Below are 17,899 nucleotides of genomic sequence, written 5' to 3'. Positions count from 1 at the left end.
GCTAACTGTTCCTCAGCATGCCTGGGCACCAGGCCTGGATTCTAGGTTCCACAGGACTCTTGCTCTGCATCTCCTAAGCAACTAACGTCCTTGAGAATGTAACTTTTATATGCTATGGTTATATTTTAAGGCACTTTAAAATAAATGCTTAATTCAGTATAAAAAAACGTTGCCTATATACCCACTACAATTATCTCTTATACTAGGTACAGATACCACAATTTGGGAAGCTCCTAGATAACATCCTTAGATTTAAAGGCCACATACATACTCAGAGAGACCTTCCCTGACCATCTAGCTAAAAGATAAAGCAGGCTTAATTCCTTTACACCTCTACACAAACATACACACACAGAGAGAGCACAGGTCTCCCTGTACAACATTTTATCTTTTTGATAGCACTTAATTTAAATATACATCCAAATTGATTAATCAACCTTTACGTCTTTATTCTATCTCTCTGACCTCAGCATTTATGCCCTGTGAGACTTGTCACCACTGTGTCCCCCCTTCCCCAATATTTAGTCCAGAGCCTGTTACCAAGTAGACCTTCAAAAGAACTTACCTTGACTGAATGACTAAGGCACTAACCATGACCATGATCGTGGGCTAGGCAGGTTAATTCTCAAGTAGAATTTTACTAATTTCACTTGGGAAGCTATTGAGTAAGGCTTACAAGAAAGAGCCTATTAGACCAAAATTCCTTTTTTTTAAAAAAATTAATTAATTAATTTTGGGCTGAGTTGGGTCTTCATTGCTGTGCACGGGCTCAGTAGTTGTGGTGCACAGGCTTAGTTGCCCCACGGCATGTGGGATCTTCCCGGACCAGGGCTCAAACCCGTGTCCCCTGCATTGGCAGGTGGATTCTTAACCACTGCGCCACCAGGGAGGGAAGTCCCCAAAATTCCTTTTTTGACATTTATATTGTTGAAGCCTGATGAACACTTACTGGTTTCTAGAAGATCAAAAGAAGTACAGGAGTGAGTTCCCTTCTAATATAATAGGGTTCATATTTATCTTTTGATCTTCCTCTTTTTAATTAAGAGGATATTAAAGTAGTTGAGCCTTGAGTGGTTGTGAGCTATCTGATAATATCTTTTAATAAAGTAGGTTACTTTAGAATAAAATCCCTGTTACTTATCACTACCATCCTTATCCAGATGGAAATAATGGGCGAGGACTCCAACTTTGAAAGGTTTCATTGTTCCCCGAGGAGAGCCTCAAGCCATGTTTACTTGGTTTAGACACAATTATGGAAGATTAAAAAGGAAATAGTTACCTCTCTGAATTAAGGATTAAAAACACCGAGATTTTTTAACAGGTTAAAAGCTTTGTTAAATAGCCTTTGGACAAAGTTTTTTTGAATAAGGGTTTGCGTGCATGGGGGGTGAATATTGGTGTTCATGGAGGCTGTTAACAGTTAACAGGCTCAAGGACTAAGGGCTTTCACATTTTTAAAGAGTTGGAAAGAAGACAAAACTTGGAAGGATATGTGTGTATACTTGCAAAGCCTTTAAACATTTATTATCTGTTTTTTTTTAAGGAAAAAGTATGCTGGCCCCTAATTAATTTCAGGTTAATTTTGTTAACCTGAAAAATAACTCAGTCATTTTTCAGGTTAACAAAATTGCTTGTATGTTAAAATGTAAAATGTGTTTGATGACATCTTCTTTCATCCCTTTAGGCCATGAACATTGTCACATCAGTGCTGCTGCTTTATGCCAAAGAGGAGGAAGCTTTCTGGCTGCTGGTGGCTTTGTGTGAACGCATGCTTCCTGATTACTACAACACCAGGGTGGTTGGTATGTGAGGATGCAGTTAACATTTTAACCCTTATCTCATCAGGAAAATGTTTCTAGAGCCGGGATACCAGCTGGAACCCCATTTCCAGTCACTATTGGTCAAAAGAGTTTCAGACTACTGCAGCTTTCTAAGATGTGAATGAGAGGGCTTGAATCAATATAGATAATACACAAAGGAGCCCCATGGAGCTTCTCCCCATGGAGAGAATACACGTGTCTCACTGATTTAGAAAACACTCAATGTGCTGTCAGTCTGTGCCATGTGAGAGCTACACCAAGCACACAGATCATCAACCCAAAAAGGTTTAACAATTCTTTCATGAAGAGCATGGAATCTATGGAAAGCAGAAGTATTCAAAAATGGAGTGGGCAGAATAGCATATAAAAATGTATCCAGAGCTCAGTTTCTGAGGTATTTTTCAGAACCGGTTTCATTGCAAAGCAAACAACGGTGGTGAGCATTTAAACAAATTATTGGTATTTCTCCTTATAATTCCCTCCAGTGTTAGACATTCATTTTAGCAGGATAAGCCTTTCATTGCTAGTGTAGCAAGAGGTATGCTTTATGCTCCCCTCTTGTGTTCTGTTTTCATTTCTAAACTTCTGCACATTAATTTGACTCATTGGAAATACTCTCCAGAAATGTCCACAGCTGGAATGCTTTTAAATTGAAGAAGCAATTGTTTAGAGAAATGATTCCTATGTGGGGACCATGCATCCAGACGAGCAATTTTTTTTTTTTTTTAAAGAGTTTGCCAAGAAGTGAGGCTACTTAGATATACATTTCATGCCCAACCAGACGTCATGTTGCCAACAAAAAAAGTAATTGTGTGCCAGGAGAATTTTGTAAATTGACCTTTTCAACAGGCTTCAGAGTTCTTATGTTATTGCTCTTTTGTGGTAAAGAATCAGGAGAGGAAGACCCCAGAAAGAGACGATGTAGCCAGAACTCATCTGGTGACTTGACTGTGCTGACACCTTGGTCCAGTAACATAGTAATTAGAGTTCTGTCTCAGCAGCAGTTGTGAACTGGATTATTTTCGTCAAGCCATTGGGTTGGGTTCATTAGTGAGAAGGTGCGGTTGGTTGACCCATGGCCTTTTGCGTCCACCTCCACTGCAGGTGCCCTGGTGGACCAGGGTGTCTTCGAGGAACTTGCCCGGGACTATGTCCCACAGCTGTATGACTGCATGCAGGACCTGGGTGTGATTTCTACCATCTCCCTGTCCTGGTTCCTCACACTGTTTCTCAGCGTGATGCCCTTTGAGAGTGCAGTTGTGGTTGTCGACTGTTTCTTCTATGAAGGAATCAAAGTGATATTCCAGTTGGCCCTGGCTGTGCTGGACGCAAATGTGGACAAACTTTTGAACTGCAAGGACGATGGGGAGGCCATGACCGTTTTGGGAAGGTATTTCTCACTTTGAAAACTACCTTTGGGTTTTCTTCCCTGTACATTTTTTTTTTGCCGCGCCACGCAGCATGCGGGATCTTAGTTCCCCCACCAGGGATCGAACCCAGGCCCCCTGCATTGGAAGCACGGGGTCTTAACCACTGGACCGCCAGGGAAGTCCTCTTCCCTGTACTTTACCGTGTATCTTTTTCCTTGGTTTCACGAGTCTTAATTGGCCTGATGGTGATCATAATGCCCACTTTTCTCTGTGGCTGAGCATTTCTTTTCATATGCTTTATCTTTAGAAGTGAAGGCAATCAGCTCTACTTCAATTAAAAAAATAATACAATTTTAAAAAAAAAGAAGTGAAGGAAATTTTATTCTGCTCTTAAGGAAATTTTAGTCTTTTGTTTTGATATGCAGAGTTTGCAGATGATGGGTGGACAGGTGTAAAGGGATTCCAGATTCATTGACTCTGGACCTCCCAGTGACTCCAGATTCATTTCTTCTTCCAGGTATTTGGACAGTGTGACCAATAAGGACAGCACGCTGCCCCCCATCCCTCATCTCCACTCCCTGCTCAGTGATGATGTGGAGCCCTATCCTGAGGTCGACATCTTCAGACTCATCAGAACTTCCTATGAGGTAGGTCACGTTCCCTTCCTGAGCATAACAGCACTCTGAGTGCTCCGAGGGGCTCGGCTGGACGTGTACCACAGCTTCCATTGCCAACCCAGGGGCGTCCCTGCTTCCCTCCGCCTTCTGAGAACTAGTTGTCGAAGCAAGCAGCTCCCTGCCAGCTGACAGCTTCGAGCTCCAGAGATGGACACTGAATGGATCTACTACCACAGAGCAATTGGCATGACCAGCTCAGGCCCTCCGGTTCTTGGCTTTGCCCACCCTGAAGCCTGATCAAGTAGCAGCTCCTATTCAGCTCTGGGTGGGTTGAGGAGGGACTGTTGAAAGCAAGCGTGGGGAGGTTGACCTGCACAAATCAGCTCACTTCCCATGCTCATGCCAAGTCCTTAGGTCTTCTGGGAAGTATACAAGCCAATCCTCTTACATCCAAGACACATAGAATACTCTATACCAGGGTCCTAGGATTCCTCTAAAATTGCTTGGCCTGGGCGTGGGAGGGTGCCCCCTGGTCCATGATGACCCCAGATGTGGTCCTGAATCCCATAAAAGAACTAACGAGCGTCTAGAGGTGAAGGAACCACGGTCCTGTGTACCCCATAGAACTTGGGGTTTGTGGCGCCCCCCGGGACTCAGTGCCCGTAACATCTCGTGGTTTGTTCGTTTCTTGATCATTAAGAAAGAGCGTGAATATTCTGCTCAGCACACTAGACCCTCTCCTGATGTTTTGGGATCGTATGACTGGCGACTGTCAGCATTTCAATTAGCAACAGCCTGGATATGGGAGAAATGGTGAGGAAAATCTCTCCTAAAGAGAACCAAAAATTTGGTGCTTTTAAAAAAATCAGCATGGATCCATGACATCTTTTCAGAAATGTGTGTCCTTAACTCAAAATGGGAGAAAGACTGGTAATTTATTATTTCAGAAAATTTTCATTGACAGTCCATATATATTGAAAACAAAACATTTTTGGTATGTTTTAGAATCATAAAAGTAATGCAGGTTTATTGTAAAAAAATGTAGAAACTGTAGAAAAATATGAAAGAAAGAACCATATCCTGTGAGCATCTCACCATATTTCCCTCAAGTATGGTTTTTTTTTTTTTCGGTTTTTAAAAAAATTTATTTTAATTAATTATTTATTTTTGGCTGTGTTGGGTCTTCGTTGCTGCACGCAGCCTTTCTCTAGTTGTGGCAAGCGGGGGCTACTCTTCATTGTGGTGTGCAGGCTTCTCATCGCAGTGGCTTCTCTTGTTGCGCAGCATGGGCTCTAGGCGCGCGGGCTTCAGTAGTTGCGGCACACAGGCTCAGTAGTTGTGGTGCACGGGCTTAGTTGCTCCGTGGCATGTGGGATCTTCCCGGACCAGGGCTCGAACCCATGTCCTCTGCATTGGCAGGCAGATTCTTAACCACTGTGGCACCAGGGAAGTCTTCTAATATGTTTTTATTTTTTGCAACTTACACTTAAAAAATAAGTTTATACCAAAAAGTGTTTTGTACCATTCCATTTTTTACTTAAAATAGATCACGAGCATTCCCTGATATTTAATATATTGTTTGCAGGTTTTCGCAGATTCTTTTTAGCAGTACGCGGGCCTCTCACTGCCGTGGCCTCTCCCGTTGCGGAGCACAGGCTCCGGACGTGCAGGCTCAGCGGCCATGGCTTACGGGCCCAGCCGCTCCAAGGCATGTGGGATCTTCCCGGACCGGGGCACGAACCCGTGTCCCCTGCATCGGCAGGCGGACTCTCAACCACTGCGCCACCAGGGAAGCTCGCAGATTCTTAGTAGTCTGCTTTAAATGAGGTGCTACAAGTTATTTAGCTGATCCCTTTTCGTTAGACACTTAGTTTTTTTGCTTCCAAATTTTCAGTACCATATGGCAAATTTGTATGGTATTATTATATATTTACATATTATATAATATGTATGATATTATATATTATATGATAAGCTAGTGCATAAATAATACATGTCTGAATTTTTTCTTAGAGTCCATTCTTAGGAATAGATTTACAGTAGTAGATCAAAAAGTATGAATTATTTCCAAGCTCCTGGCACACACTGTCCAATTTCTTTAAAAATTGTCCCAATTTATATTTCCACTAGTAGAGACTAAGGATGGCTGTCACTTCACTCTTTCCAAAACTGGTTATTATCATAATGCATTTTTTTGTGGCTTTTTTTTTTTTTCTTTTCTGCGGTACGCGGGCCTCTCCCTGTCGTGGCCTCTCCCGTTGCGGAGCACAGGCTCCAGACACGCAGGCTCAGCGGCCATGGCTCACGGGCCCAGTCGCTCCGCGGCATGTGGGATCTTCCCGGACCAGGGCACGAACCCGTGTCTCCTGCACCGGCAGGCGGACGCCCAACCACTGCGCCACCAGGGAAGCCCCATAATGCATTTTAAAAAAAATCATTGCCCTGGGACTTTTGGGTAGTCCTCCGTCAGAAATTTTGGATGGTTATTTTTCCAGAAAAAGAGCCCATGTGACTGAACGCAATACTTATTATTATAGCTGTGGGTTGTTTTCCTAAAGGCATCCCCTGAAACCTTTATTCTAAAGAGAATTCTAGACCAAAGTAATAAAGCTTGGTATGTGGAAACTCAGCTTTGTTCTTGACAGCAGATAAGCTAAGGTCTTGTTGAGGTCAGCACTTGGCCCATTTTTACCCATTTTTAATGGGAAAGAGAGGAGAATGGAGACAAGACCAGGGCTGGTCTCCATTTCCATCCTGTCTGCCTGGTCCCTAATGGTGACTCTTAGGCTGCCAAATATCCTATCACAGGACACAGCAGCAGTTTCCTTCCTCTGCCTGGGAAGACAACCCCGTTTATTTATAGCAATGCCTACATTACCTGGCCTTTCAATACATGATGACTGGTTTTTTGTTTTCTCCTCTGCTTGGTGTCACTGCCCTGCTCATAAGTTTCCATTGCCTTCCCAATGCCTTCTAGACCATCCTAAAGAAAACACCACAAACACTTGCCTTTCTTTTTTTTTTTTTCCACCTATTAGATTGATGGTCCTCAATTCTGCCTGTGCATTAAAAGCACTTAAAAAATTTTTTAAGCCAAGCTTTTAAAAATATACATTCCTAGGCTGCATTCTAGACTTTGTATCTCTGGTATGAGGCCCAAGAATAAATATTTTTTTAAAGTTCCCAGGTGATTCAAGAGCCCGGTGAGGGCTGAGAATCACTGCCCTAGATGCAGAATGGGGCCACTAGACACAGAGGCCCATTATAACCTGGTTATACGGCACAACACTGGTGTTCTGAAGCAGGCGACTCGTTGCTTTCTGTGCTTCAGGATAATTAGTCAGGAAAATAGGAAAGCAGGGAAAATACCGAAAGCACATTCAGCCTTGAGATCCCTAGGTTGACGCCAGTCGATCAGCTTTCTCCTGTCGAGCAGAGACGGTAACTTGATTCATAAATGCCTTGCTCATTGTGAAGTTCTACCGAGCCCCTCCTGGAAGAAATGGTACGGACAGTCTCAGAGACGGTTTTCTTCTGTGTGCGCCCCGAGTGCAGTTTTGTTAGATACACAGACGTAGAAGACAAAGTCCCGGCCTTCAGGTTCACCCATAGACTGAGATGAGCTTTCTGGAAGGCACAGGGCACTTTAATAAAAGACCTTTCAGCGGGCTTCCCTGGTGGCGCAGTGGTTGAGAGTCCGCCTGCCGATGCAGGGGACGCGGGTTCGTGCCCTGGTCCGGGAGGATCCCACATGCCTCGGAGCGGCTGGGCCCGTGAGCCATGGCCGCTGAGCCTGCGAGTCCGGAGCCTGTGCTCTGCAACGGGAGAGGCCACAACAGTGAGAGCCCCGCGTACCGCAAAAAAAAAAAAAAAAAAAAAAAAAAAAAGAGACCTTTCAGTAAACACACGACCACCACAGTTTCTTCATGTTCAAGACGACTTGCCCAGGGCATCTGTGACATGTGAAGCGGGGAAAGGAGATAGCTGATAAAACACAAGGAGGAGTTTGTGCAGAAGGACAGACAGTTTTAAAAGTTCAGAATAAAGTGTCAGCTCCTTAAGGGTGATGAAAACAGCTCTCACTCAAGGAGAACCCACCTCGTGTGGGACAGGTGCTGGGTGCTTCACAGCCCCACCAGGTACATGTTAACACATTTTAAGGTGAAAATTTAACTTGAGAGAGGTAGAGCTAGTTTTCCCAAGGCACACAGTGAGGAAGTGGCAGAGTCGGGAGTCAAATAAGAGCTCCCCAGCATTAAAGCCAGAGCCAAGGGGGTTTGTCTGGATAGAACGGAGATGGGCTTGTAGATGTACATATGGACAGGAGGTCAATTGGTCCAGGAGAGGCTGGTTAGTGGAGAGTCTGAAAACCACCAACTGATTTGCAAGGCACCCAAGAGCCACTGGAAACTGAGGGGGGTTTTCTTCAAGTACATTATTTCTCAAGCTCCCTGTGTAATAAATTGGAGTGGGGAGAGCTGAAGGAATAGACTAGCAAGGGGGATGCTACAGTTTGCCATAGTTACCTTATTGGACAATGGCTTTTCTAGCCTTTTCTGCTTGGCAAAGACCTCAAATGACATAGTCCCCCTGAGACACATAAATTTAGTTACACAATATGGGCCTGCTTTCTGACAGAGTTATGAAGGTGTCCCATGGGTATGAATATTGCGGTGAGTTGAGACTTCTTTAAGATCGGAGGGCCTTAGAGGGCAGCCCATTCAGCGAACATGGGGCTCCAACAAGCAAGGTCCTCACACTGACTTCATATCCTGGTCCCCTTCTGTCTTCTCCTTCCTCTTCCTCCTCCCAGCCATCTGTCCCCCCCACCCCACCCCAGCACACAAGGACACATGTACAGACAAGTGCCATCAGCACAGAAGGCAGGGCAGAGTCTGGGGGAATTGCTCCTTCAGCTGTATTGGAGAATCTCTCTGCCATCTTGGTCTCAGCCTCCTATAACTTTATGCTGTTTTCTGTAAATCCAAAGACCCACATTCCACCCGTTTCTCCATTCTGTCCCCTCAGTCTTCCAAGGCAGAGCCTCACTCTCTGCCTTGGGCATTTGGAGATTTTCTGATACAGAAAAAGACTCTCAAATGTGAGTTTCCTTTCATACCCATATTCATGAGATAGCTCAGTCCTCTGGCTAACAACAGTGAACCCCGTACTATATACTGGGAAAATAAGGGCTCCACAAACTAAGACACATATTAAAGGCACCTTTGGCATAATTTCCGTGACCTAGTCTCATTTAAAAACAGAAATGAACCATAGAGTTTCGATATTAGAAATGACACTTGCTTTTTGTTTCAATAAGTCTTGCTGTGATGGGCAGATTTGTTCAGGTCATTCCATGAACCTATGGCCTAAACTAAGATTTTTTTTTTTTTAAAGCTTCAGCATTTAAATATTTCTAAGTCCTCTTGAGGATTTAGAAAGGAGGAGCCTATTGCAGTTGGTGGAACCCTTGTGGTCTCTTTAAAATGTGTCTGTATCTGTCTTCCATCATCCCCGTCTTCCCAACAACGCAAGGGAAAGCTTTGGAGGATAAAGGAAATCACAGAGATGCTGCCCAGCATGGAGAGGAGAACTCTTGTCCCACCCAGGAATGATGCTGGGGGTGGGAGAGCCCACAGAACATAAACTGGGAAATTGGGATAGACTTGTCTCCACCTCATTCTTTTATCTGGCTTTTTCCTCGTCCTGAGTCTGTCGGGGGAGAAAGGGAACATTGCACGCAGGGCAGGTGAGATGGTACAAAATGAAGGGCTACAAACCTATCTGTTACTTGGTATCAGCAAGCAGGGGGACAAAGCAGCACAAAAAGGACGTACCGCCTGCACTGAAAATGGTCTCTCAGCTCATAAAAACGTTAGGAATCAGATTGGAAAATGAGACACAGGCCACAGGAACATTCAGAGAAAAATGGAGCTGGAGAAGAGTTGGAAATGAGGATGGATAATTTTACTGTTTAAGGAAGGGGGGATTTTAGAAAATTAAAATAATCTTAGGCTCCCTCACTCCCATCACCAAATTCTATCTGTTAGAAAAAGTATCGTTAAATTAGTGAATTCATTCTTTTGCTAGAACTGAAATTCCTGCGGAATTTCCCTTGTTTTGGGTGATGGAAATGCAGCCTCCAGGATCTACTGAGCCAACGTTTGTTTGCCCTATTTTTAGCATTTCATTCTGTCAGAGCCCCTCCAAAAAGGTGGGTGGTGGAGGAGAGGAGACCACAACCCACTCCTACTCATTACCCATTTTCCTTTAGAAATCCTCCGGAAATAACTAGGCTGGAACTTGGAGTTTAGGGTTTCCTTTCAGGTTGGGACCATTTGCTCCAGATGGAAGGGCCATTGTATGTATTCCATTGTGTCCTGTGTTCTACTGTGGCCAGTCCCTGGTCCTGCCTAGCAAACTGCAGGGTCCATTTCTAGTCAAGGAACAGACGTTAATTAAATATAAAATATACCGGGCTCTTTGAAGGTCAGGCTTGGAGGAAATAACTCTTTCTTTAGCAATCTGTGAAGATCACCAAGCCAATGTTTACTATGAGTTGCTATTACCGGTACTTTATATTAATATATCCTTATCTCTAATGGCAATTCTACAAGGACGGTTTTGGGGTCTCATTTTACAGAGGAAGAAACTGGGAGTCCGAAGACTTGACTGAATTGCCCAGAGTTACACCGCTCACTAGTGAGGGAACAAGAATTTGAATCAAATTTTGTCTTGCTCCAAAATTTATGTTCTTTTCTACCCAGAGACAAGGAAAAACCTATTCGCCTCCAGAACAGTAGGTGGTGGAGTTATAAAGCCAATGACTGGGCCTCAAATTGCAGCGCAGCCCCTGTGGGATGCTGGGTAGCTTATAGAACCTCTCTGAACCTCGGTTTTCCCATCTGTTAAATGGAAGTAACAGTAGCAACTCATAAGGTTATTGTAAGGAGCCAATTACATGGCCTGTTAATGTCCCTGCCAGTTGTAGTGCAAGAAAGTTTAGTTTCCTTCTGTCTCACAGCTAATGTTTTTTTGTTGATCAAAGGCATACTCTAGCCTGGTTTGAAGTAAATCCAGCCTTCCATCTTCAGCATGCACTTTGCAGTGGATGCTTTCCACTCTTCTGTTAGGATCAAAAGAGTTACCTTTCCTGGGAGTTTAAATCCCATCCAAGGATTTAACCCAGAGTGAATTAAATATGGTATTTTTCATCACTAGTGGCAACTCCTACTAACAGCTTTTGAATTCTTGCTTCTAAGCGGCAGTAAATACTGTGTCTTTCTATATAATGGAGAGGATTCTGGTCTTTAGAAGATGCTTCTCTGGAGATGAGGAAATTCTTTCATAAACCTTGCATTTGTTAGGTGAAGACCCTCCCACCACATAAGTGATGAAAGTTCCACTGGCCAGGCTCCAGAATGTCAGTGTATGCTCTTGTCTTAATTATCGGAAAAGAATGCCTGAGTCAAAACTCAGTTCTCTTTCAAAACAGAGGGAAAGTATTGAATAGATAGAAATAGAAAGCACTAGAAAGGTGGGGGTTTTCGCTGTTAACCCCAATTTGGGGAAATTATAAATTATATAGTTCAGAGTCCACCATGTGGAATAACCTATAGAGAGATGCCGTTTCTGGGGTTGTCAGATAAGATACAGGACTGACATTGCCAGGGACGTACTTACAGTAAACAATTACTCTTGTTTATCTGAATCAACAATTTAACTGGGCATCCTGTATCTCCTGTATTTTATTTTCTGAATCTGGCAAACCAAGGCCTTTATTGAGTACCAGCTGTGCTCTGTAGCAAGTCAGGGAGGTGACCCCTGGGGAGTCTCCCAGGGGTGGGGCTCTGAGTGCGAGTCCTAGAATCAGACAGCCTGTATTCAAACTGGGCTTCACCACTACGGATCCGGGCACCTGGGCAAGTTAATGCCCAGGTAATGATTTTTGTTAAACTTCCATTCCCTCATCTCTGAAATGGAGATAAGAAGAGCACTGACTTCCTGGAATTATCCTGAGGATTCAGTGTGTCCGGCAAATACGTGTTGAGCGCTTGCTGTGAATCAGCGCCCGTCCTCCGCTCTGGAGGACACAGTCTCTGCCCTCACAGTAAGGGGTGAGAGGCAGGCCATGGTGAATTCAAGTAAGAAAGAACACAGCCAGGTAAAAAAGGTGGGGATGTGCTGTTTCTCTGAGGTTTGTGTGTCTGGTGAAGGGACATTTAGCAGAGACACAAATGACACGGGGGAGCCATGTGACACAACACAGCGCATTGTGTCTGAGAGAAGCAATTTCCAGGCAGAGGAGGGGCCGGTGCAGAAGCCCCCGCGGGCGATGGAGCCACCGTGACGTGCTTGAGGAGCAGCAAGGTGACTGAGGGGGTGAGAAAAGGGTGGTGGCAGGTGATCAGAGAAGTAGCTGGGGGAGGGAGGGAGAGGGTGTAGGGCTTGGAGGCCTTGGTAAGACTTGGAATTTGACCCCGAGTGAGCTGTGAAACCGCTGGAGTTGTGAGCAAAGGAGTAGTATCATGTCTCAGGACTTAGAAGGACCACTCTTGCTTCTAGGGGAAAAATAAAGCGGGGCAGTGCCTCAAAGATCAGTTTAGAGGCTATTGTAAGACAGTAGTGGCTTAGATCAAGGTGGTAACAGTAAAGGTGGTGAACAGTGACTGGGAATCTCTAGGGAGTAGGTGTGTAGAGGTCTGAAGACTGAGCCCTGGGGTTCCCCAGGGTTTCGAGATGGAGAGGATGCGCAAAGGAGACAGAAAAGGAGTAGCCGGTGAGGCATAAAAAGAACCAGGAGAAAGGGATTAAATGATGGAGAAATGTCTATTTAGGTCTTCCGCCCATTTTTTGATTGGGTTGTTTGTATTTTTTAACATTGAGCTGCATGAGCTGTTTGTGTATTTTGGAGATTAATCCTTTGTTAGTTGCTCCATTTGCAAATATTTTCTCCCATTCTGAGGATTGTCTTGTTTATGGTTTCCTTTGCTGTGCAAAAGCTTTTAAGTTCAATTAGGTCCCATTGGCTTATTTTTGTTTTTATTTTCATTACTCTAGGTGGTGGGTCAAAAAAGATCTTGCTGTGGTTTATGCCAAAGAGTGTTTTTCCTATGTTTTTCTCTGAGGGTTTTATAGTGTCTGGCCTTACATTTAGGTCTTTAATCCATTTTGAGTTTATTTTTGTGTTTGGTATTAGGGAGTGTTCTAATTTCATTCTTTTACATGTAGCTGTCCAGTTTTCCCAGCACCACTTATTGAAGAGACTGTCTTTTCTCCATTGTATACTCTTGCTTCCTTTGTCATAGATTAGGTGACCATAGGTGTGTGGGTTTATCTCTGGGCTTTCTGTCCTGCTCCATTGATCTGTATGTCTGTTTTTGTGCCAGTACCATACTGTCTTGATTACTGTAGCTTTGTAGTATAGCAACCTACAGATTCAATGCAATCCCTATCAAATTACCAATGGCATTTTTCACAGAATTAGGACAAAACATGTTACAATTTGTATGGAAATACAAAAGACCCCAAATAGCCAAAACAATCTTGAGAAAGAAAAACAGAGCTGGAGGAATCAGGCCCCCTGACTTCAGAGATTTGTCTTTTTTCATTTGGCGTAATTTCTTTGAGGTTCATCCAAGTTATTGTCGACATCAGTAGTTGTTTTCCTTTTTTTCATTTCTGTGTAGTATTCCATGGTATGAGACGTACAAAGGCACTCTTTAAACCTTCTGTTTAACATACCCATGTGACCATTTGCCAGATCAATGCCACACCCCAAAAGTGCTCTTTGTGTCCCCTTCCTGTCACTATCCATCTAACCAAGGTTAATAATTCTCCTGACTGTTAGCACCGTAGATTTTGTTTTTGACCTTCACATAAGTGGAATTATACAGCATGTGCTCTTTTGGTTCTGGTTTATCTTGCTCAGCGTTGTGATTGTGAGATTTGTCCAAATTGTTCCTTTGCATTGCTGCATTGTAACCCATGGTGTGATAATACCACAATGCTACTGTAATGGGCATTTGAGTGGTTCTTGCTTTTGGCTAATAGTGGCACTATGAATATTCTACTCTATGTCCTTTGTTAAAAATATACACACCTTTCTTTTGGGTATATACTTAGGGAGGAATTTCTGGGTCATAGGTATGTACCTGTTCAGATTTAGTAGATGCTGCCAGATAGATTTCCAAAATGGTTGTACCAGTTGATACTCTGAGCAACAGCATGTGAGAGTTTTGGTTGCACCGGGCACTTGCCAACACTTGATATTGTCTGTCAGCTTTTCCTTTTTCCTTTAAATGTCTTTAACCATTGCAGCATTGCTTCTATGAGTTAAGCTTCATGCTTTATGCAGAATTTCTTTGTTTTTCTTTTGCACCACTAAGAGAGATAAAACTTTATATATTCTTTCTATGCCTTCAGATTGGAAGACTTGTTTTGCTTTTGAAATTTAGTTCAACAAACGTTCAGGCAATGCTAGGCATCTTGAGTTTAAAAAGGTTGCTAGGGGCTTCCCTGGTGGCGCAGTGGTTGAGAGTCTGCCTGCCGATGCAGGGGATGCGGGTTCGTGCCCTGGTCCAGGAGGACCCACGTGCCGCGGAGCGGCTGGGCCTGTGAGCCATGGCTGCTGGGCCTGCACGTCCGGAGCCTGTGCTCCGCAGCGGGAGAGGCCACAACAGTGAGAGGCCCGCGTACCGGAGGAAAAAGAAAAGGTTGCTAACCCTCAGTGTCTGCCAATGAGAGACAAATGCTATTGAGCTAGAGATCAGGACAGGAAGCCTCACTCCAACATTTCCTACAACCTCCCAGTTTAATAGTTAGCCTTATATACTTCCTTTCTTCCTGCCAAGAAAGTTCTTCCTTTAAAGCATTATTTCATCCACAAAGGGCCCTTGTAGGCTTATTTAACCCTCTCCTTCTCCCATGAACTGTTGATTTGAGGAAGACTCATGTGGCTTTGAAATTTGGTTCAACTGTTAAGAAGCATGAGAATTTTTTGTTATTTATTTATGGTTGTTTAATGGCCTCAAAATAAACAAAGGCCATATAGTAAATAAAGGTATAGTCTAGGAGGCCTGTCATTTGGCAGGAAATTGCCCACTGGTATCAGGATTTATCTCCATCAGTCCTGCAGACATGATATCGAGTGCTTTAGCAGATTTCTCGAAATACCAATGTTGTTTTTTTCCAGAAATTTGGAACTATCCGGGCGGATTTGATTGAGCAGATGAGATTCAAACAGAGACTGAAGGTGATCCAGACACTGGAGGATACTACAAAACGGAACGTGGTGAGTCTCTTGAGAAATGGCATGTGACCTTCTTTCTCCACCCTTCCTTACCCTCCTACCAACTCAAATTCCTGCTTGACAGACTGAAGATGATTTAAAACAAGAAAATCAGGAAGTTTGCCATTATGACATTTTTGAGTTCGTGAAATTCATTGTGTTTATTCTTCTTATAGGTACGAACCATTGTGACAGAAACTTCCTTTACCATTGATGAGCTAGAAGAACTTTATGCTCTTTTCAAAGTGAGTTTCAAAGAAAATTCATGTACATTCAGGGGAAAAAGGAGTTCACTTTAATAATTCAGTTAGTTCTAGATTTTTCTCTTAAATTATGAAGGGATAGCATGAGTGTCAACATGCATAAATAGGAAGATAGAGCTGAGAGTGTAAAAATAGAGTACTTAATATGAAAAATAAAGATATAACTCATTTAAATTGATGTTTTAGCTTTCTTCCACTCCATATAATATTTTAGCTGTTTCCTTGGTCTTAAGAAAAGAGGGCATTACTTTATAATTCTCACTGGAACGATGGCAATCAAGTTTAAATTCTTCCTGAGACTCCTGTAAATCGCAGTTTCCTATATTAATCTATATTAAAGCACTCTTAAAAAGAGATATGTAGCTAGAATAAGAATAAAGCTGCTCAAATGTCTAAGGAAAAGCTTAGTTGTTAAATTTCTGCAATTTTCCTTTCTGAGTCAGCCCATACCAATCTTGATCCTCAATAAGAAAAATATTATGTCAGTAAATAAAGCAGTATAGAATGGTTTTTCTTCCAGAAAAATACTTCTTTCATAACTGTCATTACCAACATTGTAAAATTGTAGCAATTGCCAAGAAAAAGTTTTAAAAGATGCCTTTGATGTGGGTACCGATTTTATCACAGTCTTTAATTGGCTAGCTTCTTGTGTACAGAGGCTTTTACTCCTAGAACTAAGGAAGACGGTTGAGGACTGCAAAGATATTATAGGAACAAACATAAAGGGACAAACATAAAGATCTGAGTTGGACACTAATAGATCTTAGGATCAGACAAAGTGAGAGCTGGGAATACTTTTGCAGATGTTCCCGCTTGCCTGTTAGCTACTGGAGGCACCACCGTTTTATTTCCTCTTGTCTCACTGGTGCCTAGTTTAGTGTCCCTCCCCACTAGGTGTTCCAAACATGTGTGCTGAATACATAGGTGAATTAGTGATCAGTTTTCCATCTAGTGTTATCTCTGCGTGCTTCTGGGGCCGGCAGAGAGAGGTTGATGGCTTTCTGCAGCCCAGCAGCATGACCAACAGGTGGACAACTGTGTGTTCAGCACTTGACCGCGAAGTGTCTAGCCTGTGCCACCTCATTCGTGTTTTATTCAGGCACGTAAAGCGTGGTAGCTAATTGCTCCGGGTACGTTGGTTTTCCGTAAGGAGGGAGTCCCTCTTCGTTTCGTTAAGCAAAACTACAGTGATCCAACTTGGATCAAAACAGGAAGATACAATGATCCAGTTGAGATCAGATTTTCGAAGGATACTGAGGACTGGAAGAAATCTGCTTCACAGGGTGGTGCCGGTAGGACCAGGATTTGGGGTAACTAAACGGAAGCCGGAGTAGCAGCTGGAGGCGGCAAGATCCTGCACAGATAATGGGAAGCGCTATAACATTAGAAAGAGGAGGCTGACTCTGGGGCACACCGGGAAAAGGAAGACCAGGGCTGGTTGTGCAGAAGTCCAAGATCCGGAGATCACTGAAGACACAGAGACAGGGGTGCCCTTGTCTTCTTACCCGGGCACCCCTGCACTCTCTGGTCTATGCACCTCCAGGTACCAGGTGTGACATTTATACACCGAGGATATTGCCTGAAGAAAGCTTTCTTTACACTCCAGAACCCTGCCCTAAGGGTGTGTTGACAAACACGAGTTCCCCAAGTCTGCTGAGCGCCCCAAGAGAGAACCCGAGACCCTTGGCTGGTGTCAGGGATGGGAAGGACTCTCGGGTACTTTGGAACCCAAGACAAAGACTTAAGTTACCGACTCTTCCTTGAGTCGTTCGAAGACTTTCATTGGCTTTAATTCATCTGAACGAACGTTTATTGAGGCATTACTGTGTCAGACACGCTGCCAGACTCTTAGTCCTTTAAAAAGCCAATTTCTGGGGGTTTTCCTTCGGATACAAAGGAAAGAGACATTTGTCTCCCACGGAGCATTCTGCCTTGGGCTTTGGGCTAAGACTTGGTAGGAAAAAGGTGAAAGGCCGCCACCCTGAGGCAGATTTGATGGAAAATGTGGTTCAGGGCCCCTATGCCTTAGTTTCTCTTGAACTCTTTCTAAATTAGTCCTTTTTCAATCTCGGGTCCCTAGTGCCCAAATGATGGAGTAGGGGGGGCTCATCAAAGAAGAGGGTCATGGTCTGCATGGCTTGTTTCCTGAAGGTTGTGAGCACGGTGGAAGTGTCTGCACCACATTCAGGCCTGGTTCCAGAGGAACGTGAGCGCTTTAGTTAGGAGGAAGTGCTTTGGGTAACCTTCATCCACCGACGAAGCTCCGGTAAAGAGGACCCTTCCTGGGGATGTATCACCAACACCGTCCCACCCAGAGGGCTGCTGGGCAGCACTTCAGAGCACAGCTCACCCGTGCAGTCCCTCGGACCCTCCTCTCCGTGACGTCACCACCATCACCACTCCTCCCAAGCCCCGCCCCCATCTCCACCCACAGCGCCAGTGCAGCCCCGAAGCCTGGTGGCCTGGTGGACCTGACACACTTGCTTTATTCTCCCGAGGCTGCCCGGCAGAAACCTCTCCTTCCTTCTCTCTTGCCTAC

General features: G+C 44.0%; 1 protein-coding gene across 1 annotated transcript in view; it reads left to right on the top strand.

Moving 5' to 3' along the window:
* TBC1D9 (TBC1 domain family member 9) overlaps positions 1-17,899 on the top strand; it is a 113,007-nt gene that overhangs the window by 81,878 nt on the left and 13,230 nt on the right. Inside the window, exons 11-15 of the mRNA XM_065877183.1 lie at positions 1,685-1,802; positions 2,925-3,210; positions 3,708-3,837; positions 15,002-15,100; positions 15,274-15,342. Of these exons, the coding sequence (XP_065733255.1) occupies positions 1,685-1,802; positions 2,925-3,210; positions 3,708-3,837; positions 15,002-15,100; positions 15,274-15,342 (702 nt within the window). The remainder of the gene's footprint in view (positions 1-1,684; positions 1,803-2,924; positions 3,211-3,707; positions 3,838-15,001; positions 15,101-15,273; positions 15,343-17,899) is intronic.

This window comes from Phocoena phocoena, chromosome 5, assembly GCF_963924675.1.
Source record: "Phocoena phocoena chromosome 5, mPhoPho1.1, whole genome shotgun sequence".
In the NCBI taxonomy this organism is placed as follows: Eukaryota; Metazoa; Chordata; class Mammalia; order Artiodactyla; family Phocoenidae; genus Phocoena; species Phocoena phocoena.
This window is presented reverse-complemented; position numbering and strand designations above follow the sequence as displayed.